The sequence below is a fragment of the Lytechinus variegatus genome, chromosome 11, assembly GCF_018143015.1.
Source record: "Lytechinus variegatus isolate NC3 chromosome 11, Lvar_3.0, whole genome shotgun sequence".
NCBI classification, from domain to species: domain Eukaryota; kingdom Metazoa; phylum Echinodermata; class Echinoidea; order Temnopleuroida; family Toxopneustidae; genus Lytechinus; species Lytechinus variegatus.
The window spans coordinates 5,999,822-6,025,465 of NC_054750.1; the positions used below are offsets into that span (position 1 = coordinate 5,999,822).

The 25,644-nt window shown below is 35.4% G+C and overlaps 1 protein-coding gene across 3 annotated transcripts in view; it reads left to right on the forward strand.

Annotated features, from left to right (window-relative positions):
• The first annotated feature begins 1,085 nt into the window (after positions 1-1,085).
• LOC121423662 (serine-rich adhesin for platelets-like) overlaps positions 1,086-25,644 on the forward strand; it is a 45,902-nt gene continuing 21,343 nt past the window's right edge. The window contains exons 1-2 of one of the 3 annotated variants that reach the window (XM_041619080.1): positions 1,086-1,356; positions 23,444-23,633. In XM_041619080.1, the coding sequence (XP_041475014.1) occupies positions 23,549-23,633 (85 nt within the window). In that variant the 5' untranslated portion in view covers positions 1,086-1,356; positions 23,444-23,548. Of the gene's footprint in view, positions 1,357-6,395; positions 6,467-9,328; positions 9,701-23,443; positions 23,634-25,644 lie in introns of those variants that run through there. The other 2 variants (XM_041619082.1, XM_041619079.1) reach the window with 2 other exon arrangements.

Genomic DNA, 25,644 nt, shown 5'->3' on the forward strand with positions numbered 1-25,644 from the left:
GTGCTCAATTCTCTTATAAAAACCTCCCTTTAATTCGTAAAAAAATATTCAAATTCAAAATATTTTTTTTTTCATTTGACTTTCTGTTAAATAAATATGGAGGTAGTTAGTGTTATATGGGCCTATATAAAAAAAATATAAGCACCTTCTTCTAAATTGGCTAAATTTCTAAATTACTAAATGATTCTTTATAATGTAGTTTCATTCTCTATCACGATTTTGTGCTACTGCTGCCTTAGGAGGGAAAAAATAATAAGATGTTTCATCAAATTTATGATATTTCAATGGTTTCTGCAGAATACAGTCTACATTTTTTATTTTCAGTTTTATTGGAAAAGCAATACAAAAATGAGTGTAATTGAAGATCAGTGATTGTGGGTCTGGAATATTAGAGGATAATTATTTCTGGCCAGGCCATGCCAGGCAGTGCCTCCGGATGTGTATACATCAGAATCTTGTAGATTTACAAGAGAGCTTTCCACTTTAATTCTTTGTGTCAACCAATGAAAAAGGGTCCACTTCTGAACCATTGTCATGGCAAGGACCAGATCACATTGGAAAGATAAATCAGATAATTGATTACTCTATAGGCCTAAGAATTATTAATCATTGATATCTATTTCAAAAAATGAAGTAGGAAGAAAATTTATTGCAGAGTAATTGTGAAATTGTGTAATATTAATTGAAATTCAGGGAATTCGTTTAACATTAAAATATGGAGAAATTTATAAGCTGCTAATGTAAGCCTCAAAATAAAACCTTAAAAGTTTTATAACTCTGTGATGCTTATTATGGGTTGTTTTCGATTAGATTACTTTTTTTCAGCATAAAAGACATATCGGGTTTTATCTTGATATTTGACATCAGATCATCATTCAAGTGTGAACTAGACCTACCTTATTGTGTGGGTGGGATTTTCATGACCATTATCCCTGGTCAAGTGTGTCAACACTGGATATCCATTCAACCTGTCCAGTTATGTTTGACCACAGAAGAACGATTTGTATTGCTGTCAGTACCTTCAGGTGAATTGAACCTGCTGAAAGGCTTCCTGGACCCATTCTGAGGGCAAGAACTGGTGTGGTGATGACTGCTTCGCTTGGAGAGTTCCTTGAATGGCAAGAGTAGGTTCCTTATGCCTGTTTCGTCTGAAACTTTGAAGACATATTTTGGAATCCATGCTTCATGACTGGGCAGTTGCTCAAAGGACAAGCATGGTCTCTATGTGCCTATATCATCTGAAACTTTGAAGACATATTTTGGAATCTGTGCTTGAAGATTGTTGCCTAAGTTTTGTTGGACCTTGTCATTTTCAAAATAGCTATTGCCTTTACAACAGGAATTTGGATTAGATGGGTAAGTTCTTATTGTTGGACTTATGAGGGAAATTACTTGGAGCAGGGAATTGTGAGTGATGTTTGGTGGAATGAAGCAAGGTGTGGATTAGCTTCAAATGGCTTCCAGAGAAAGATGATTCAATTATATGTAGGCCAAGACTTTGCTTCAAATCAATATTGAGTTCTCCGTTAAAATATATGCAAGAGACAAATAAACATTTGAAAAACAGCAACAAGCTTTTTTGTGAAGGTTGGGTCGAGGGATGTGATGTATTTTTCATATTTCTGAAAGAAAGTAGGCCTATAAAGCTTGCCTTGTTACCACTTTTGGTGGTCCCATGCAAGTTGTTTTTGTTAATAACCCCTAGGTAAATATGAAATTTGTTCTGGAGACCATGAAATGATCTTTGGATACAATGAAACAATAAACTTTCTACCCAAACACCAAATCTCCTTTTTCCTCTTAAATAAAATCTTTAATTTTCTTTTTGGTTTAAGATGACTAAAATTCTTATTTGGTTGGCTGCAAGTTTCTTATCTCTCTCAGACAATATAGCTGATGGTTTAAGCCCTTTGTTGTCAGTATACAGATATTAGACTGTCTAGACTTTCACCATGTTCACCAGTCTCTTGTCTGTGTTCCATAAGATTTGAACGGAAGAGAGGGGTGGAAAAAAAGAATATAAACAGATTTCTGGTCGTATGAGTCATTTCAAGATAAAAATTGTTGATAGTTCCTAGATTTTTACATCTGTAATTGTGTTTTACCATTATGTGGGAACAATTTGTATCCAGGAAAAGACCCGAAGGCTGAAAAGATATGTTTGATCCCGAGTTTCATGGCGTTCTATCAAATTTGTCATTTATATTAGAAATATTGGAGGCTTCTGAAGTGGTGTATTTTATGTTCTTTGTACTCTGACTTTGCATAAATTTCAAGAGAAAATTAGGTATTTCTTGCCATATTTCCCTCACAGGTGGGAAATACTAGGAAAAACTTGCAATTGCTGGCAAGTACTTACCGTAAGTTGTACAGGGAGTTAAAAATGCTAGAATATCAATGAGAAACACATGGGCAATACCTGAAAATATTCAAGAAGTAAATTTCGTAGTATTCCCAGCATTTCAAAGATTTTTCCATTTCCCTCAATAATTATTGAGGCAGTATTTACCAGTTTTCCTGCTATTTGGCACCTGCATTTCCCACTCTGTCTAACTATGGTTCTCGGTTTCTTTTTTGTATTTTCCTCCTTCCTGCTCTTTTAATATTCTCTTTGTTCATCATTTCCAACCTCTTCTCTTCTTATCTTCAATTCTACAATCTTAAGTTTTTCATCATGTATCTTTTTCTGTCCCAAGTTCAGCTCCCCCCCCCTTTCACCTCACTCTCTTGTGTTCATCCATTCCATGGATCCATGGTTCATCCAAACCCATATGTTATCTCCTGATTTTTTTCTGAGTGTTATACAGCAATCCAATTTGCCCATATCAGTTCTTCTGTCTCAGGTTAAATCTCTCTACTGATATAACTGTCCAGAGGATTAGGTAATCCTATAATTGATCAATTCCTATTATAGTGGCTGTGAAATTGTGGATCCATGATGGTGTATGCTTATGGAGTTATCTGTTATTTTATTGTCTACCCGGACCTGGTGGTCCCTGTTTAAAAAAAACACATTTGGTTTATTGTAGAATTCAATAATGAGAGGTTGTGTCACCACAACTTCTGTTTGGTCAGATTCCGAATATGAGAAATAATTGATTCCAATCATTAGAAGTAGACAATTTGAGGCATTTTTTTATTCAATAAGTCCCCACTATCATAAGATCAATCACATATTCCAGAACTATGATGAACCAATAAAATTCTTCCAGATTTTCACTCTCAAGATCACTGTCTCCAGTACTGCAATATCCCTGTCTCCTGCAATTACCACCACTCATGAACTGATTGAACCTTGCAGTGCCTCGATCTGACTGTTTGCTAATCTTATAATTGATATGATGACTCTTAATGACCATTGCTTGGCCAACTGACTGCCAAGCCATACTGATAACACATCATTGCTTCCTCAATGGTCATTGTACTTCTTCATACTGTATAAAGTGTAGGCCTGCTACACTTATAAAATGCATGTTTCTTTTTATAATTTACCATGGAATGGGGTGAGATCTTATAGGAGACAATATTGGAATAAGACACTCTGTGTGATAATTGATGCAATCACTAAATTTGTAATTATGGTTAAACCATTAATGAGAGAGATTGATGAATATGATTGATGGAGAAAATTCAGATTTTCACAGAGAAACAGTCAAGGAATAACAATTGTAAAGGTCACTACACTTTTTGTAATATTGGAACAGTTGATTGATATTTAAACATTATGATTTCTATTGTACCTTTACTAAAGCTGTAGGCAGCCTTATATTTTTGAGTACAAACATTACTTTTGACCTTTCTCAAAATTTTGATTTTTTTTCTGACAGCAGGCAGATGAAATTTTATGTCTTTAATCTTTACTTGATAAAACTTTAGTTTACTTTTAATATTATGTAATATATTTTGTGATGTCCTTTTGAAATATTTCAAAATTAAGAAAATAGAGGAATAACTTTGTTTTCGTAATCTTTATAGAACATTGAAGTAGCCTAATTTGAACTTTAGATCATTGTTAAAAGAGTTCAATTCAACCCAAACTTCAGTTTTTTCCTTGACAAAATTAAGTCTGGATCAACGAGCTTAATGATCCAGTGCTCAGAACAATTGATTTCATTGCAAACACTAGTAATGTTATTGTAAGCTGATAAGCTTTGAGACAATGATCAATACCACATCTAGAGAGAAGCGTGACCTTAAAAACCAATTGTCTCAACGACTCTGGGATGAAACACTTGAATATGGATTAGAGCACATCCTTTTTTTCTCTACACTTGTAGGAGCAAGTAAGGATGCTGTTTTCCACTTTATGATCCATGGTGTTGGGATTATGGGTATTATTTTATCAGCCCACATATTTTTGATATGTGATACAGATGCCCTTGTGTGGTAATGTGAATGTGGCTGAAGTTAATTATTTGGGTTTGGGGAAAACCAATTAATCATGCTGACTAATAACATTTATTTTTCTTCCTTGATTCTTTGTTATTAATTAATTTCTTTACTTCTTGTTTTCTGAAAATGTCAAAATTGCCTCTTAATTGCCTTGTACCAGATTGCCTATTTTTGAGAAGGTTATATTTTATCAACCATTTGATGATTATCTTGAAGGTTTTCAAGTCACAAAACTATTTTTTTCTGGTTGATATCAATATTTGCCTAATTTCTTTCTATGCTTTTTATCTATTCATTAGTATCAGGATTATTTTTCAGAACTTGAGAAAATTATTTCATCCAATTAAGGTTACTGTAGGATATAGTCTGTACAATATATTTGGATATGCTATGGTGAGCATAAAAGTGTAATTTTGTATCCATATATTCATACCAGGGAAGGGGGCAGTTTCATACAAAAATAATAATGCTGTAGTCTCTGATATCAAATCCACCTGTAATTAGGGGTATTACCTGACCCCCATTGGATTAAATTGGGGTGCAGGTCACTTCCCCTAGTGGAGGGCAGCACCCTTTGTGTCAGGAACAATCTAAAAACCGGTAAAAGTTGGGAATAGGTGAACCTGAATGGCTTTATCGGAAGGAAGTCACTTGTTAGGCTTTGTTGACCCAATTTTTTATTCACATTGATCAAACATATGGTAAAATTATGATTAATTACCTTTGTACTGCGTGGCATGTCACAGCACTAAACTCCACATAGAGGTGTCTTTGATCTTAAAAGGATCATCCACACTGCCAGTCTATGTTCAATTTGTTCATCTTTACATACTTGCATATGCATGCATTATAAGTGATCTATTGGCACATTGCTACTGCCCAGTGCCCACAATAGGTGGTTTCAGACCGCCTCGAAGTTCGCCAGTTCCAGGTATTCTCTGATCGGGAAATTTACCCCGATCGGAAAATACCAGGTATTTTGGTAATGTGAAAGCAAACTACGCGTAATCTCCCCGAAAGAAAATACCCGCTAAATAATAGGTACTTGGCGAAATTACGAGAACTTTCGTGGGGATTTTTCCAAGGTCGCAGGTATTTTGGTAATGTGAAAGCAAATTACGGGAACTTTTATCCCAGCGTGTCGTTGGGCGCGGCGGCGTGGGTGGCTGCTGGGCTAGTGATTTTGAATCTCCTGCCTTGCCTGCTTATCAGACCACACTGCGCATGCTTGTAACTTCGGGAACTTATCCCGAAGGATGTGTTTCGGGGCGGTGTGAATGCAGGAATAATTAACGGGTATTTTTTAGCCTTAAAAAGTTCTCGTAATTTAACGGGGATTCTTGTGATCGAGGCGGTTTGAAACCACCTATTGAGGTGCTGTTGATGTTAAAGGGACCTTGACATTGCCAAGATTCCTGATGATGTGTGAATGCATTTATGTTGTGTCCAGCCTCTTTTACATACTTGTGTGCATGAAGTGAGTGACCTATTAACTTGTCAGTAGTGCCTTTGATCTTATAGGATCATCCACATTGCCTCGAGAATATTCAGTCTGTTCTAAACTTCTGCCCGGTGCCTAGCCCCCTTTTGTGCATTGATCAATGATCGATTGACACATATCGTACTATCTACATGTACATTGAGGTTCCTTTTATGTTGTTGGGATGAAAGACATTGACTTCTGACCCCTCTTAACTTCTTGAAGACAAATTGATTTCACTAAAGCATGCATTTTCAGTAGACTTCAACAAAGAGATATCTCTTGCATAGAACTTCTAGGTATTCGTTAGATCCCATTCGACCCTGTTTACAAGGTATTGTATAGCTTTTGTCATTCAGCTAAGAGAGGGGCATTGTAATTTTGTGATCTATTTTGTGTAACAACAATATCCAATTTGTCAGACTTTGCACTTTGTCAACAGGTAAACTAGATGAGATGCATGACAACAAAGAATTAAATTTGATGTCGGTGTCTTGTCTTTTTTCTCAAAGAGTGCTGTATAAGGAGAAGTTGTAATTTTGAAGGCTTTCATATACCGCCAGAATTTATATGCCCACCACAAAGACATTGAAGGTAGGGAAACATTGATATGTACTTTATAAAGTGAAATGAAACAGAAAAGAGAAAAAATGTAAATGTAGGAATGTATATTCAAAATAATGTAAATATAGATTTACAAAGAGTGGAATTTACCTTGGAATTTACCTTGGAAGTAGGCATAAAGTTATACACAACTTATTTGCCCCTTTGTATCCAAACGTTGGTACCTAAAACTCTTTACAAAGAGTGGAGAGTGTGGAAGAGATATTGATAGGCAAGATGGCAGATGTAAAAGGAATGAGAGAATGTTTAGAGAGAGAAAGAGAGAGGGGGAGGGGTCGGAGCTATTTTCAAAATATTGATATTGTGTGTATGTGGGAGGTAATGCATGCAGGGGACCAGTTTACCAATCCCTTTTATTGAAAGTTAAATCCCTGTGCCTAATCCTCAAATGTGTCAATAGATTCCTGATACTAGTAGAATATTCATATCAGTATAAAAAATAAATTCTTTTTGGAAAATTTATTTGTAATAGAAGGCAACAAATATTAGAAGAGCACCTGGAGGTGACAGTTTAAACGTGGTTAGACCATGGAGATATAGTAATAGCTCTATGGTTAGACTGGTGGAGAAGAAATTTATGTGCTGACAATACTCATGCAGTATAAAACATATATGTACACATATATGTCATTATATAAGACGTATACACGGGGGGGGGGGGGGGGGGTCATATACAGAAATGCCTCATTATCATTCAGTATGTGCACAGTACAGAAAGTAATCATTGTCCAGTTATATAATTTTCATATGAACTGAAAGACTAGAATATGGGAAGTCTTTGTTTATACAATGTTTAAACATACGTGTATGTTTGATTTTCATGACATTTTAATTGCTTTTCATTTTGTGAAAAGAGGAAATAGAAACCTTATGGTGGAGTATGGACCTAGTGGGTAGAGAGAATACATCTGTAAATTTCATTGTTTGATATTGATTTGAGGAAATATTGCATATTTTGTGGTTGCCATAGTGAATTATATTTGATCAAAATGCTTTCTTCCAATATTTGTTCATTCTTTTGTTGCAGCGTGCGATTGTTTGATCGTTAAAAATGATGTCAACACACCATAGGCAAGCTAATATGAGATAAATATTCTGAATGAATGAAAAAAATCTTTTAAACATTACATTACATATCGACTCAGAGTCGGCCAATAGATTAATATTAAATCAGGAAAAAACACTCTTTAGAAGTGATTGTGGTACATATGTCTGTTGAACCAAATGGAAGTTGTTGAAAATGATTCCTTGATAAATTATTTAATAAACATCATCATGACGTCAGTGAATGGATCATTAGTATTTCTTTTATATTACTGATACAGGTTTTCTGCTTTGTTGAGAAAATAACCTTCATTATAGTGGATCACTGAACATGTTTTTGGCCACTCATTTGCACTGCATGCAGGTCCATTTAACTCAACAAGCTATAACCCCATGTAAACAATTAACTAGTGTACAAGCGATGAGAAAATTATTATGTTTGGACAATTGTCAGATCACAGAACAGATAACTCCAAAACTAAATGTAGCATGGAAATCTGTTTCAATAGTCCGGTCATTTTGTCGACTGCACTTTTTAATCTTATTTTGCAGGTTCTTGTGATATTTACTTGGTCATGATATAGTGAAAATCATTTCTAAGTAGTCTGGTCACAATGACCATCAGTCCAACAAAAAATAATAATGAGGAGTTTGGCATAGATATTTCAGTTATTTTGAGTCATCGGAGAAGAACTTCAATTTGTTTCTGATGTGAATTTGGTTGTTATTTTTTTTAAATATAATTTTGATTTGTATGTTTGGGGTTAGTTTGTCAGTCAGTTTGTGTGTCAATTTTTAATAATTGTGTGAATTTGCGTTGGGTTTTTAGTATATTTTTAAAAATTATTCCTAGTAGCATTTGTCCCTCCTTCTCCATCTTTCCTCTCCCTCTTCTTTCTCTTTTTCTATCCCCATCTTTCTTGTTTATCACTGACATACACCCACCTGACTCCAATGTTTGTTGTATTTTCTACACTGAACACAATAGGGACTGGAGTGGAAGATTAAAAAAGTAGACACATAAAACTTACCACTCTATAGTTTAGATAGGTAAAACAGACTTTGCAGTGCAATGGTGCCTATCCAAGCCTGATTTACAATTTACACGCACACTGGTGGCGAGCCTCCTATTCATTGAAAATAATAGGCTGGCTAAAACCTACACGTTATAATAGAAACCAGCAATCAGTCTTTGAATTTAGGAAGAAGACCCATTTTCTCAGTACTAGTTGGGATCCACGTAATTCCTTGTTATGGAAAGATTTGCTACAAATCACAATATGAATATGATAAACAAAATGTTCAGAAATGTAGTTTACAATTACATTAAAAATTTGAAGAAATAAATGAAGTGATGAAAAATTTTAAGAGCAAGTAGGATAGTATGAAATGATTGTTATTTTCACTATGTTATTCATAATCAAAGGCATCAAAAAATAATTTTATTAATATGCTTCATTAAATCTGGCACAAACAGATATGAAATAGATTAGGCTCAGGCTGGCACGTATCGGGTTTATCTCTTCCTTTTGTGAGGAAAAACCCAAATGCCTCTGATATTAGTAGTCAAGTCTTGTTATTTCCTTCAAACTTTCAACACCTTTCTGTGGAAACTTCTTCAGGATGTGTTAAGTGTATCCCCTTGAGCTGAAGTGTACCTTGTGTAACTAGTACACCTTTGTTTTACCTTGTCCTTCCTCTGAGTGGGAATCTGGGTCTGAAGATTGAGACTATTAAGGTTTTAGTTTGTGTGGCTCCGTGCACACTCCACCTACCCTCTCCAATCTTGCGTTGAATGGACTCAATTTACATTGGATCGGCTTTGTGGAATCACTTTGTACTCCGTCCTTTGTCCGAGAGGGATGGCTTCGCCACACATTGGACGCCAGTGCTAGTTGATTCCACACCACCACCACTACCATCGGCATCGCTCCACTGCTCCAGCGGGCTGAGGATAGGGGGATGAGGGTCCCTCTTTCAGAGCATGGTGTAATACTAGGAATGCTTATCTCAAGGTCTTCATGTTCACTCTCAGGATATCTTATATTGAAGGAATATTTTACCCAACTCTTTCATGAGCCACTGGAACTCCTGTAACTGCTTCATCATTTTCGATTTATCTTCCCGCTCATCATCATCAGGTTGTCTGGCGGAAAAAAGGTACTGCTGATTGAGTAAGGTCTAGACTTGATTTTGCTTTCAATTAATGTCAAAGCTTAGCCTCAGGCTTTTACCTTTTGGTTGTGGCAGATAATTTGTCCAAGTTGATCATTTTTGCTGATTCATAGTTGAAAAGCCAGGTATTTTAACCTGAGCACAATTGTAACTGATATTTTTCAAAATCACTGAGTGAATTCATTTTCATTAATTTTCCTTTTTTGAATTGTTCCTTTTTCGGACATTAGATATTTTACTTGCCGATGCAATGTGATTTAGACACCTTGAAATGTTTTACTTGTACTATTAAGTGCAGAATGCAGTTGTAAGAAAAGTAATATCACAGGTGCTGTTAATAGTATATACTGCCCCATTTTCGCTCAAGAAAGTTGTATTTGAAAAAAAAATGCTTCTGAATGAGGACAAAGTCTGTTTGAATAGTGAATTTCTGTCATTACTTCTGCTTAAGTCGGGATTATAATACCCAAGTTCTTTGGAAGCGCATCATATGCTATACAATACTATGTTATTATTGCTTTTTGGTTTACGGATTTCTTGATCTAAATAGATGCATGTAGTTTTTCCTTGAAGTGTGAAATGTTTTGAAACAGAAACAAAATAGAAAGATGTAAGGTTAGTCTGGAGTCAGGAAAGTGTAATTCTGTTTTGATTCCAAAATATTCTTTTAGAGATGGATAAAAAAATATATATTGGATTAATTACACAAAAGGGGAATGATAACTGCCCACTTTTTGTATTCTTACACTTTATTTTCCTTTTGATGGATAAGAATGAATGTTTATGAATCAGTTTTTGGATCATGTCGAACATTCTCAATATGTCATACATTCAGTTTAGTATTGTTGCACATTGAAATATATCCCACGGCTGAGATTAATTTTTTTTTATTTAATACTTATTGGACTTTAACCTCATGAAATCTGCAGTGATTTATATGTCACTCAAAAACTTGGACAATCATTTGCGGCTTATCAGATCGAAATTACTCCTTTTCCATCTGCCCTTTGAAGTTTTGTACTACTTCTTTGGCCAGGGGTGGAAGTTTGAAGTGTTTAAATTATGATATTGTTGGAATTCAACATGCAGAATGCAAACATGGGAAGGTTTTTTTTTATTTGATTTATTTTGTGATCGTAACAAGGCATCAATATTTGCCTTATCGATGGGACTGCCTTATGCTGCCTGTAAGACTTGGACTCTGCATCGGGGTTTGAGAATAGAACTTTTATAGAACTTTTAACGAGGACTATTTACAAACACCAATGTGACTTGACGTTTTTCAAAGTTTGTACTCTGGACTACAAATTTAAAGGTTACTGTGTGCTTGCACTTTGGGTATAAAGGGGACTGAGTTCATGTGACTCTGTATAATAAGGTCTGCAGCACAATCATGCAAGTGTAGTTATGTGCTTCATCAGTGCATTTTTATCTTGGTTTGATTTTTTTTTAAAGTTTTACATAAGCACAATATTCCTCATAAATTGTATACGGTGTATGGTCCTGTATTGCAGGGCCCTCATTGAGAGCAGTTTGTCAACTGAAGAGGTTACCGTGTTGAAATAAAGCTGGAAGTAGAGGAATGAATATATATAATAGGTAAAAAGGTAGAAATGTACCTTGGATCCTCAAATATGGACATGAATCTAAAACTGAACAGTCTGATGACCATTTCTAAGGGTCCCTCTCATATCATAAAAAAATGAAACAAACAAAACAAAACAATCCAACTATCATTCCAAAATTGCAAATTATGCACTTTCATAGCAATTTTGCCCCCTAGATGAAAATTACTCTGATCTTTTTGATGAAGATGATAAATTATATTCCGATTTCCATTATAATGAAGGAAATGGAATCAAATTAAATGTCAATCAAAATAGGTGAATGTTTGGTTGATTTACAACTACAAAGTAGAGCAAAAGTTTACAAAAAGTTCCCCTTGTTTGCAAGCGGAAGGCGAGGCAGAAGGACAAGCTAAATTTCTATTCAAATGATTTTTTCCCCACTCTTCTCTTGATATCAGTAGAACGCTTCATTCATACTGATGAAAACAAGCAAATAAAACCCCTGTCACGCAACTTTTGAAAAGACATTGTGCGTGACTCTTTCTTTGGTTGGGAAGTTTTTTAAAACCCATGCACCCTTTCAGCATGAAAACCCCTATTTTTGCCAAAAGATCAAGCCAGATAGATCGAGGGGCGCGGATTCGCACTAGGGGAGAGAGAGTTGCGTAACAGTTTTAGCCCAGACTCTGTCAGGCTTTAGAAATATCTGATGTCTTTATTCATAGAGTGTTACATAAAAATAGCTTCTTGTTACGCATGGTAACAATTGAAGTGGGAGAATAAGATGGTTTGACCGTTTGAAAGAAATCATATGACTGTTCATGCTCTGGTTCATATCACTGGATAGTGAAGGTTACAGACAAATTTGGTTTGGGGGGGGGTGGGGTGAGGTGAGGGAGGGCTTCCTGAAAGAAGGACAAAAGTTCAGTGGGTTTTGCAATCAGTTAGGGGTCTTGCTTTTTTTTATTTGGTGCTTATTTTTTTACGCTAGCGTATAGGCCTATTAAATAGCTAGGATATGGATTAGATTGGGGGCCATATCTTATTATGGTAGATTAAAATCTTACTCAATTGCAATTGATCTAAAAGTCCTATCTTTTTAATACGCAATTGAGATTGATCTCAGTTTGAGTTTGTATCAATCTCAACTCTTTGTAATATGGTCTGATGCCTTCCTCTGGTTGTAGATCAGCAAAGTCTATGATTATTCAACAAACATCAGATCAGCAGTCTTTCTTTATGTAATTTGGACACAACAGCCGATTAAGCTGTCTGGTTATTATGGCTCAGTTTAGATGGACCAACCATAATTTCATTAAGAAAGGGTCTGTCGTGTTTTGGTCCCTCCTTTCTGCATGTAAATTTCAGGCCATTGTAAGTTGTCCATGACTCACAGGTTTTATGATCATTGCTCAGATTGTTGGCGATCATTCATGTCATTAATCTGCAAGTGCAAATATTTTCTCAACTTCTTTATTAAAATATTCTCAACATTCATTTGTATTTATCATTGGAACATGCATTTTCATGTTTGCAGGAAAAACTGGTTTAAGATAATATATTGACATTCTTTAATTAGAATTTATGGAACAAAATACTTGTGTCACAAAAGCATCTTTGTAGACAAGGACAAAACTGTGAATAGCCCCTCATTTTTTTTTTGGGGGGGGGGGGGGGGGGGGACATATTTTCTGTATAAATTTTTATGTAATTATATAGTTCAAAACAGCTTGTCTGTGTCAATTCATGCCCATGTGCTCTGGTATGAAATTTGTTCTGTTTACATTCTGACAAACATGAAGGCCTATATGTATATGTATATAAGAATTAAGTCCACAAAGTCATATTCACTTTGAGATAAGATGTAGCTTGGCCTATCTTATCTGTAGTTATTCATTGTTGCGCATACATGAACTGGTGACCCATTAGATGTATAGACAACATAAATGATTACAAATTTAGATAGCATACAAGCACTCAATGCATATATACTTGAAGGGTGACCCATATATAGACAACATAATTGATGAAAAATCCATTCTAATAACCATACAACCACACAAATGATTCAATCCATGTATACTTGCTCGGAAGTTTGTTGACAATATGCTCTCTGCCTCTCCAATAAACAGACATTCTGCAAACTTGATCAAATGAGTTTTGCATCATTGTCTGGTTAAAGATTGTTTAGTATAGTACAGTAATTGTTCATTGCTTTAACTACAGCGTATTCTGAGAAACTTTAAACATTTATTTGCAAACATTCTGTGAATCACCCAGATAGACTTTGCTATTGGATTGCTGTGCATTGTTCGGCACTTTCTAAAATATATACAAACAATGATCAGATTTGAGCATGAAAGTCAGAGTCACGTTGAGGTGCAATGTTAAATTCATAAACAAATTAACCCTGAAACATATATTTTTGAAATAGAACATTTTTTGTAAAATTGTCTAATTTTTTTTTCAGTTGATTTTCATATGAAAGTTTTTTGTTTCTGAATAATTTTCTTTTCATTCTCTTTTAATATGATTATTTTACAATGCTAAGGTATTTGCATCAAATGATTCAAAGTTAAGCTGTGTTTCCCTGGGCAATCTAAAAGCAAATTTAAAAAATACAGAAAATAATTGCCTGTAAATACTAATAAATAATTTTTAAAAAATGCAAGTAACACAGTTATGATTTAAATTAATTAAAAATCATGATTTTAGCCTTAATACTAACACTACTCTATTTGGAACCAACTATATTTTCCAGAATTGAGGAGTATCAAAAGAATAGATACAAATCAGGGATTCATATCAAATATCTTGGTTCATAATCGGTGACCAGTTACCAGGAAAGAAACAGTAGAAGAAAATCCTTCCCTCCAGTAAGCTCTAAGATTCTGTCTTTCCTTGGTTTGATGTGATGAAAGATTATGGAAGTATCATTTTGCTTAGAAGGGAGAAGTATAACCTAGATCTTTGATGTATAGGCCTTTGCGTTCCAAATTCAAAGTAAAATCTATTTATCAGCAGTAAGGCCTCTCCCCACAAATATTTGTTTGTTGCGGAGAAAATAAATGCAGGTCAGTTCATATTTTAAGAAATATGATTAGAGATGATATAAAAGCTCCTGGTTTGTCTGTAAAATTTAGGGCTGGTCAGACACAAATGTCTTCTAATCGGAATATTGATGATGTTCTACCTGCTTTATTCTTTTGAAAAAGCGTAGGAAAATTGTGTTTTTTTTTATTTGTACTTTCTTTTTCTTTCAAATTTCAATTAAAAGCTTTGGGGTTTTAGTTAGAAGGGTTTCGACAAACAAAGTTATTTTCACCTTGTAAGGGATCGTTTTATCAATTTTTCTCTTTTTTGGGGCGGGGGATGGTACATTTTTTTCTAAATTGTTAGATGAGAGGTCAATACCATATAGCTGTAGATCTTGTTTTTCTACCAAGATATATCAGCAAGGAGATATGTTGGTAATCCTGAATTCCTGGACACATCCTTTCACCTACTTACTTGTATGGATTCTTTGAAGGAAGTGATTTAAAGGAAATTGACAACATTAAATTCTTTATTCACTTTGCTGTGTTTAAATCACTTGATACGTTGAATGGGTCAGTGGGTCATTTCATGTTTCAAAATCTTTTTCCTGTTTGGTCACATTTTAAAATGATTCAATACAAGTCGTTATCCTGAAAATGTGAAAGTAGAAAACATCCTGCAATCCTTGTCCTTATTTTATCCTTTTATTTTCTAGAGTAGGAAGGAACACAGAGAACAAGTTTCAGGAAATAATTATTCGTTTGAACCACCGCGACCAATGACCCTGTAAAACGGCATAATTGGTTTAATTGCTTCCCCATTTGCCAAATGAGTTTGGACTATATTTGACCCTGGGGGAATAACTGTTGCATCTACTCTCATAAATATTGGACAATGATATTGTATTTAATCTATGTAGAATCTCAAGCAGAATCGTACTTGTTGGGAGTTGCAGTCATTGTTTGGAAATTAGCAAATGCTTGCAGGAATGAATTATTTGGAATGGGAAGTGATATGGCAGCTTTTTGTTTCTGTTTTTGGTCCAGTGCTTATTCAATTTCAGGAGAATGTAGTTTCAACCTTTTGGTAGTGCAGTTCCATTGTCAATTAAGTTATTCTTTTAATCCAATTATGCCATTTTACAGGGTCATCGGTTGCGGTGGTTCAAGAGAATGATTATTTCCTGAAACTTGTTCTTTGTGTTCCTTAGTAGTCTAGAAAATAAAAGGATAAAATACATGTATGGACAAGTATCACAGGATGTTTAGCTACTTTCACATTTTCAGGATAACAACTTATATCGATTCAGTTTGAAATATGACCAAACAGGAATAGGTTTTTAAACATTGATAACATGCAATGACCTACTGCACCATTGGACGTACAGGTGATTCAAACACTGCAAAGAGAAGAAATAAAGAATTTGACCAGTCCACTATTATGCTGACATGTTTTGTACCTACATGTTTATGAATGCTATTTTTTTTTCTATTTATATTATGTATGCATCTAAATTGTCAACACATCCTTGACTGCAGTATTTCTTAAATTTTGTATTGTTATTATTAATATATGATTTGAAATAGACAAACCATGAATAATAGGAATAGTAATTTATATTTCAGTAGATGTAAATCTCTCTCACAGATAATATCACTTCTCTTTATCTGTATTTCTTCCTCTTCTCTGGCCCTACCCCCACTCCCTCTCCCTCTCTCTCGTTATTTTTCATGTACTTCGTAATGCCTTTAGTTACAATGATGAAAATATCCCCAGGCTTCAGTAAACTGTTTATTATTTGGAGAACGACAGTTATATGTTTTCTCCTTCGTGTTGCAAGGTCGATGTTTATTCCCACTTCTTAGATACAAACCTCTTTCTATTCTTTCGTTTGAATTTCATAGGATTCTTTTGGGATTGTCTCACTTTCTTGCTCTGTATCCTTGCTTTCGATCCTGCACAGATCCAATCCTTTCTGTGTATCCCAACTCCACCTCTTTCTTGCTTCAACGCCTTCTTTTTTAAACATCTGCCCAGTCCTGGTGTGTATGGACCCATGTGGAATGATCTAAGCTGTTTTGCATCATTTATCATCTACTCTTAAGTGCTAATTATAATGGTCTTCTGATGAAACATAATCCGACTGCATTGTCCGAGGGACAATAGACCCCCCTTCCCATCCAATGAAGATATTAAGTCGAAGCAGCCCCCCTCAGGGTGGCAATATCCTCCCCACCAGCCCCTCCCCATTGTTCCTCTGGTCGTGGTAATTGTACTCTCAGACAATCACATAATTTCCTTTGATCAAGGGGAAATGTTCCCATATATAGGGAATTGTTTGATTGATCAGATCTCTCTTGATTCTTGCTTACTCTAGGATACTAAACATTCTCCTTGAATAGAATTTCAACCTTTCTTCTTGCTGCCTAATTGGTTTTTCAGAACTTTCAGTCTTAACTCTTATTGTATACCTGAATCATTATTCAACCCACATTCTCTATAAACTTCACATAATAGCAAACTCTGCAGGCTACAACATAATGTAAATGAACATCTTGCAATTTGTTGGTGTTCTTGTTTTAAATATGCTAATGTTTGTTCTTGCTTACAAATATTTGAAAATATACTTTCCTTTTTCTGGGTCATCAACAATTCTGTTTCTAGAAAATTGATGTCAATTGGAACAGAGAACTGGTAATTCTCAGCTTGGCCAACTAACTAACTATTTTACAAGTGCAAATTTTGAAGCCAATCCTGTTATGTCAATATATCACTGAGTACATGATATCCAGTGTTAGGTTAAAGAAAATAAAAGACTATATAATTGTCTTTGGATCAATATTAAGATTAATGGATTAGGATTATCTCATCAGGCAAATCAGAAGCCTGTTTGTTCATGACTAAGTGCTGGGTTGGTATTGTTTTGTCTTTTTTATTTGGATTTGAATAAGGAGTAGTTAATTTGTACCTCAGTGGTTTTTCCCTTGCATGTTTAAAGCTGTCAATTTGAAAAGAAAAGCTTTAATCCAGTCATGAATTGGTAACTAGCCTTGATCTGATTTCTATTTATTTTTTGAAAGAAAAAGCTTATGTGCTGTGCCCCTACTTTCACTGGCGATGTTTTTATGAATTGGATATAATTAACAAGAAAGGAGATTATAATGTCTTACCCTCAGACAGTGATATATTCAGAAGCCCGAGAAGGACAGACAGACAGATAGATAGATGGATAAAGACAGAAATAGAGAAAAGGAGCAAAGGGGGTAATGGAGAGAGAGGGAGAGACACATCTGGAGAAATAATGAAGATAGATAGAATTAGATAGGAGCATTGGCGGCGGAAGCCAAAAATTTTAGGAGGGGACAACCAAAAAAATTTTGACAAGAAAAAAAAAAGGTTTTCAACCCAAAAATTTTAGGGGGGGACGTAGGAAAATAAATTGACAAGCAAAAAAAAAAAAAAAAAAAAAAAAGGTCATCAACAACAAATTTAGGGGGGGATCGTCCCCCCCTCCTCAAATTTAGGGGGGGACACGTCCCCCCTGTCCCCCCCGCTTCCGCCGCCTATGGATAGGAGGGGGGGGGGTGGGGGATGATAGGATCCGAGGAGTCAAATCATTAGTAATAATAATCATTCCTATTTGTGTAATTGTGTAAACAGATAAATAAAAAGAAATTTTGACATTAAAGGTAAATGCTAGTTTTGGTAACGATGTCAAAATGAGTTCTTACAGATTCCAATGAAATGACCACCAAAGTGTCTGTTTGTATAAATAAAGAATATGTGCCAAAGTATTCTGGAAGAATTGATGTAATTGCTGAGAAATTAGCAAATAAGCACAGGATTCGGGTCGAGCTTCGGGCACAACATTCAAAGCAATAATAATACACTGTCCCACGTGCGCTTATCTGTGTTGGTGATCTTCAGTGTGAATATTTTTCAGCGTAGATTTCAAGATTTCACAAAGTTCAGTTACTAGGTGGTTTCAAACCGCCTCGATCACAAGAATCCCCGTTAAATTACGAGAACTTTTTAAGGCTAAAAAATACCTGTTAATTATTCCTGCATTCACACCGCCCCGAAACACATCCTTCGGGATAAGTTCCCGAAGTTACGAGCATGCGCAGTGTGGTCTGATAAGCAGGCAAGGCGGGAGATTCAAAATCACTAGCCCAGCAGCCACCCACGCCGCCGCGCCCAACGACACGCTGGGATAAAAGTTCCCGTAATTTGCTTTCACATCGCCAAAATACCTGCGACCTTGGAAAAATCCCCACAAAAGTTCTTGTAATTTCGCCAAGTACCTACTATTTAGCGGGTATTTTCTTTCGGGGAAATTACGCGTAGTTTGCTTTCACATTACCAAAATACCTGGTATTTTCTGATCGGGGTAAATTTCCCGATCAGAGAATACCTGGAACTGGCGAACTTCGAGGCGGTCTGAAACCGCCTTATGTGACTGTACCAGATCTAGATCCTTGATGATATACTGACAATTAAGCCTTGTACAGATTTTCTCATGAAATCAGTGTTTACTGCAACTACTGGTATTTCTCTTTAAGAGATACTCTTTTTGGGAGACAAATGGTAGAAACTCTGGAAGATAAGTGTTTTAAATTTCTATCTGATAATGCTATGTAACTGATGCATTCAAATATTCCAATAAGACAGTACTCTAATTCAGCACTGTTTCCACAATGTTGGTCTATTTCATAAATTCATAATGGCAAAGTTAAGTGGGGAGGTGGAATTGGGAATTTCTTCTCTCATAACTTATCATTTTTATTTTTTTATCAGTAAACAGACACTTTCATTTACCATATCAGCTATAATTACTTTGTTTTTTTATCAAATGGAAACTGAACTCTGGTCAGAACCTCAAGGTTGGGGAGACCCTGTTGCCGCCAGTCAACAAAACATTTCAACTGACAGAAGCAGATAAACAGTTCCAACTTCGGAAATGAGTCTCTCATAAACTACTTGATATCTGATGGTACTACAGATGGTAACATAAAAAGATATGGAATGGCGACGCAAATTCTCAGCATAGCACAAAATCAAAAGTAGACAATTGAAGCTTATATGCTGGCTAGACTGCCGGACTTGGTCCCCACATGTGCCCTTCCGTTAGGGGGTTGAGGAAAGCCTTTTCTGCCGAATAATTCAATTTTGTCTGTCATTAGTCTCAATTATCAGATTATGAAGCTGAATTTGCGAGGTGATGGGAATTCAGCCTTAGCTTGCTGCATGATATATATGACTATATTTGAAGTTTTATCTTCCGTGCTGAATTATTTTTTTTATTTGTTACATCTTGTGAATCATTACTATACCTTGCAAAGGTATGCTAAGTTTGATTAATACATATCCAAAATTTTATTTCATATCCTTTTCATTGATACATAGGCCTTTGATAAATTGCACATTTGTATAAATTAGTTACGTTGATTCATACTAAAATTGCAAAATTAAGCTTTGAGTTTTAGTTCCATATTCCTCTTTAGTTTATTATGCCTTATTTATGCTACCATTGTTGGAATAAAGAGCTCTCTCTATTATCCATTTTGCAAGAAAAGAAGGAACAGGTTATGGACCTGCTTGGCTGAATTACAACTTTTGAAGTGATATTTTAGCATTTATATTTTTCAATCAGATATCATTATGAAAAGAAAAATGGATGCAACTATTAAGTCAAGAACCTCAGGATAACTTTTTCGATTTTGCAATCTTTATCACTTGAGATTTTTACTACCTTGGAATTGACCATTCTTCTGACCATGTGCTTGACCATAATCAGTGACCTTATCTAAGGTAAGAGTCCAGGGATGCTCTGGTCTGACTCATTCAAAACCAGAGGAAATTGAAGAAATGGAGATGATTCCACAAAGCTTTATAACTCTAGTGCCATTAAATTGCTATACATTTAGTTTAAAAAACGAGTTGTCCAGCAATCCTTAGTTTGGACTTTAGAAATCTTATTAGTAGCAACTAGCACAATACTTGTCTATTAATGAGCTTGGGTTTTTATTTGGTATTCAAGAAAGTGAGTTCGTATAGGAAATCGTGGACCTACTACAAAAGCTCCATGAGGAAATCAATGTATGAACTGGAGTTGTCTGTTCAAGTGATGGGAATATAATATCCTTTCTGAAGCATTTTTGAAGAATTTTATTTTGGAATGCTGGTTGGATTCATACTTTATGCTCTGGAACTTATTATTGTGGGTAAGTTTTTTAGACACCATTCTCACTACCTTCCTAAAAGCTAGTTTACTAGAAACTAGTTTAGTGGAAACTAGTTTAACGTGTAGTGAGAACAGTCAAAGCAATCTTCCAAACCAGCTAGTTCAGAAAACCACCTCGCGATGTAGTTTTGAAGATCGCTTTGCCTTGTTAAACTGGTTTTAGTGTGACTACACAACCGTTCTTCGGGAAGAGATCTTCGCTTATTTAGAGCCCGCTACTCCATACGATAACTGTAGAATGCCTACGCTGCCGTTTCGAAATTCGCACGAAATGTGTCACCCCACTGAGAGCGTTTCCATAGCAACAAGATCGCTTTACGTGAAGTAATTTTGAAAACCACTTTTGTGTGATTAAGTGAAAACGCGAGCAAAGCAATCTTCCAAACTGGTTTCCTGAATCGGTTTCCAGTAAACTAGTTTTAGAAAGCGTAATGAGAACAACCTCTTAAATTTGTGATTAGGAAGTGGATTTGCATTGATTATGCTTTTAAATTATTGTTACACTATACATATATCTGCAATATGTGGAAATTAATTGATTTACAATATCCCTTGCACCCTGTAGCATTGAAATTTTAAAAAAAGTCTTTCTATAGTTATGTATTTTTCAAAAATTTAAGTGAATAAACATTTTAAGTACGAACCATATGCCTTTGACTATATCATTATAATGCTGATATTGAAAGGAAGCATTCCAAGTAAATGAATATCACTATAAAGAGGATGTTATCTTGTCCATTATTTTGAAAGGAAATACTGGCTACTGCTCTGCATTTATCTGTAATCTCTCAAAATACTTGGTCAGTTAAAGTGACCAATGAATGGCAAATGTCCACACTTCCTCTGGACAATACGTGATTACATCTTGAGGTATTATGTTAGGAGAGATGAACTGTACGAAAATCCAGCAAATTCCACCGATAATTCAATCCTGTAATTTTGATATTGATGTGTTAGTCATGGGTCAAAAGTTAGACATACAGATGGATTAATGATAGTAGACAAACTCTTGAAAGATGAATTGCAATAATACCATACTGAGGGATGTGGCTTATATGATTGAAAAAATAATGAGAGTTACGAAAGAAGAAAGTAAAAGGGTAAACAAAGGACACGTAGGGGAGGGGGAGAGAGGAATGATAATACTGATGATGATGATAAAAACCATAAAATTAATAATAATTATGATAGTGATGATGATAATGATGATAGTAATTATAATAATAATGAATAATAAAAATAATAAATCATCATTATAATCATAAGAGAGTGAGAGAAAGGAGGAGAAAGTGAAGAAGATGAGGGAATGAGAAAGTGAAGTAGGACCCCACAGAAATGTATATATATATAAAACTTGCAAGTAACAAAACCTACAAAAGAACTTACAAAACTCAACTGAACAAGTTCAGCTGCAAAGCAGATGATCATCTATCCATCTTCTAATCTTTGAACAGAGATCTAAGATGCTGGAACTTGAGATTGGGAGATTAACTGGAGAAAATCTCTGGCAGCCAACATACATGTGTGACCCTTCAAATTTGAGCCAATTTCTTTTCTGACACGAAAGACTCCAAAAAACTTAATTGCGATTTCCTTTGTGAGAAGATCATTTCTGCATAGACCTGGATAAGTGAATGAAAATAATTGTTCTTTGATATGATACAATGTTTATCTGAAGTTATATGATACTAGTGATTTGGACAGGAAGTTGTAGATGTAGGCTACCTATTGACAAACTGCTTTAAAGTTTTAGCGGTATTATTTTCATTTTGATGTCCTTACAAGTACGGCTAACCTTACTTGAATTCAGAACTATAATCTTCATTCCATTATTTGAAGTTTTTTTTTCAAAAATAAAACAACAGCAGGAACATGATTGCATTGCTTTTTATTTGACAACCATGACAGAATTTTGATCCGTGTTATGTGATTATCATTTGCTTTATATGAATAGAGCAATAAAAAGATGGTTTGAAGAAAAAGACGGAGTGAAGAAAGAGAGAGGATGGAACATAAGATTAAAAGAAAAAAAATTTACAAGTAAAAAAAGGAGTGAGAAGGTCGATGTAGTTGATTGAGATGACACTGTATTTTCTTCTTTTTTTGAGGGGGGCTGTTGCTGGGTATATTGATATTTCGTGTTGTGTTATCATCATCATGTCTTTAAGAAATATGTTTATGTCTTTGCCGCAAGCATTTCGTTCTTGGGACAGGCATTCCCATTAATATTTTGATGGCCGGTCCAATGTCGATAAACACAGGTGCTTTGCCTTCCTGTGAGGAGCCATCTGTGCTTCAGGGAAACGATTTGACATTTTAAGGATCTGTCTACTCCCCACGTTGCTTCTTACAGCAAGCCAGGGTTTATCATTAAGGATTAAGATAACTGAAATCATCAGTTAGAAAAATCATTGTTTTTTTGTAGACATATTGATCAATTGGTACTGAATTTAAACAAGGCAACTGGAAGAACAGGAGTGAACTTTTCAGTTGTTGAGAAAGTGTTTGGCTGGGACATGTTGAAAGAACGATTTGTCTCCAGTTCCAGTGTATAAGAAACTGTTCAAGAGCAAATAATTGCATCTTTCTGACTGTCAACACACGATCCATCAGAGTGATAGTGATCAATATATCACTATCTCTATGTCTATGTTTCTGCTCTAATAATTAAGGTTCTTTCCCTTTTGTCAGAATTTTCATTCTTGGACAGCTCATGATTTTACCCTGGTGCAATTTACATGCAGTTGAGAAGGGAACAATATCTCTCAAAATGTGATGTTTTCTGTTGTTTTATTCTACAGATACAGCTTCTTTTCTTTGCAATTCTACATGATATTAATCATTATTTCTTTCTTGATCTTATTCTTGTATCATTATCAGATGAGTATGCCGAGAGTAGACGCTGACTGGCCCATCACCAGTGTATAGAGAGAGACAAGCCGGTATCACTCCATTTAGATCTAGCTCCACCCGGAGACGGTTACCATGGCGCAGGCAATGATGCGGGGGATGGCCGACGGTGGACCGAGGGAGGGGTACACCATTGAGAACTACTATGCCCAGGCTCCAGGTGAGGAGAGATTATATACTTCCGTATTATCTGCCATCAAATGACAAAAGGAAGTAACTTGGTGGGATGAGTAAATGAGGAAAATGTGTCATGCTTTATTGGGGAGTACATCAAATTTCTTGCTTTTGAAACAGCTATATTTCAGAAATTGAGGTCTATGTGACTCACAATTCCTTTAGCATCATGGAGAGTATACAAAAATTAACCCAAATCTAGAAAAGGTTGATTTGAAAAAAATTTAGAGGTACTTTCTTTTGTCATGTGATGGCCACTATAATTGCCTACTGGAACTAGTAGGCCTCTATATGAAGTCTTTAAAAATGACTAATTCTAGTCGTTAATTGCTTAAGTAATGTTGGTTCTTTATAGAGGTATGATAGGGATGATAAGATGGGTATGGGGGGGGGTGTCAAGGGAGAATTGGGAAACCATATAGGGTAATAAAAGGTGGTGGTCGAAGAATTTAAGGATCAAGAGTATGGCAAGGATGTGATTCCTTTTCATTATTTTTCTTATTTTAATTTTTAGTCCACCACCACTTTACCCCTTATTGAAATGATGCACTAATTGGATGAAAGATGCAAAAATGCAAATAAGGCATAATGATGTTCATTGTTTGACATCATAAATCTGTATCAACATGTCTGATTATTTGTTAGCAGAGACCTCACAATTGTTTATCCTTATCATATAAGGGGGCTCAGAATTATGATTCATCTATCAATTGCAGGGGTCGGCTGGTGACCTTTCATTAGAAGAAAACAAAAAGTCACGCCCACCATTAATTCATTCTGCCCCGGACCTTGTCACAAAATGTTCGTGCCAAAATAAGGTCACATGTTTGAAAAATTATGCTAATCCTTTGCTTGTCCAAGATGACGTCGGCCTGGCCATGTTACTCATGCACAAATCTTTCCTGTACCATTCCATCAAGAGATAAAGGGAAAGTAAGAAAAAGGAGATAATTAAATCCACTTGGTCACCGACGGGATAAAATTAGCTTAACCGTGAACCCACTAATCTAATTCATTCAAACACACAACTTGTGGTGTTATCCAAATTGCGTTTGCAGGAAATGTAGCCATAGAATCATATTCAAACCAAATTAGTCCCGTAGCTCCTGGCATTTTCCGGAGTGATTTCGCCTGCGATCATCCTCATCTGTACGGTGGATCAGTGAGTATTCCTCACTCAGAAACGCATCACAATTTTTGGAAAGCCTCGGCTGATCATAGATTAAGCAATCAGAGATTTTGGCTGAGGAAGTTTTAAGCGTTTGGGAGTTTCTCTGACTCCTTTAGTTTCAAGAAGTGTGGACATTTCATCTTGTGGTCGGTGACTGTAAGGGTCTGTAGGGCTCTCCTGCTCTTGTAAGGATTGGTTAATTTTGGGCGGAGAGGTTTGTGCAAATGATCATTCCCCATGGGTGCCATTCACCAGTTCATTACTTAACTGTCGAGGAGTGCTGACAGGCTTGGAGAATAATGATATTTGTCAGTGTGTTTTAGAGTTTACTTATCAATGTCACATAGGAATACTATTACTCTGGTGAGTTTGAATTTTTGACTTGAGCTATCTTGTGTACACATATTCACTGTAAAATGTCAACACAAAAATTGTGTTTTTTAAAATGCACATGCTCTATCTTTTTATTTTCCTTCATTTGGATCATTTCTTTTCTATGTGGTTGTAAGCATGTCTGTTCTTCAAAATGTAGCTTTCATATTTAGTTATTTCAGAGAAGCCAGTCTTCAGGTTTTTTGCATGATTTCATGCCCTTACATAATCCCATTACAGGTTTTATGTTGTATGTTATCCAGAGCTTTATTAATGTGTCCTTACTTCTTTTCAGGCCCCATCATGAAATGGATTTGCATCCCTTTTTAATTTTATTACAAATGACTGATGTGTTATACTGATAGAGATTATGATTTTGAATGATAAATCCTGTTTTATCAAGAATTAAAACTGTTTATATTTTAAGTTTTCATTTCAGTACCAGGTTAAAAAT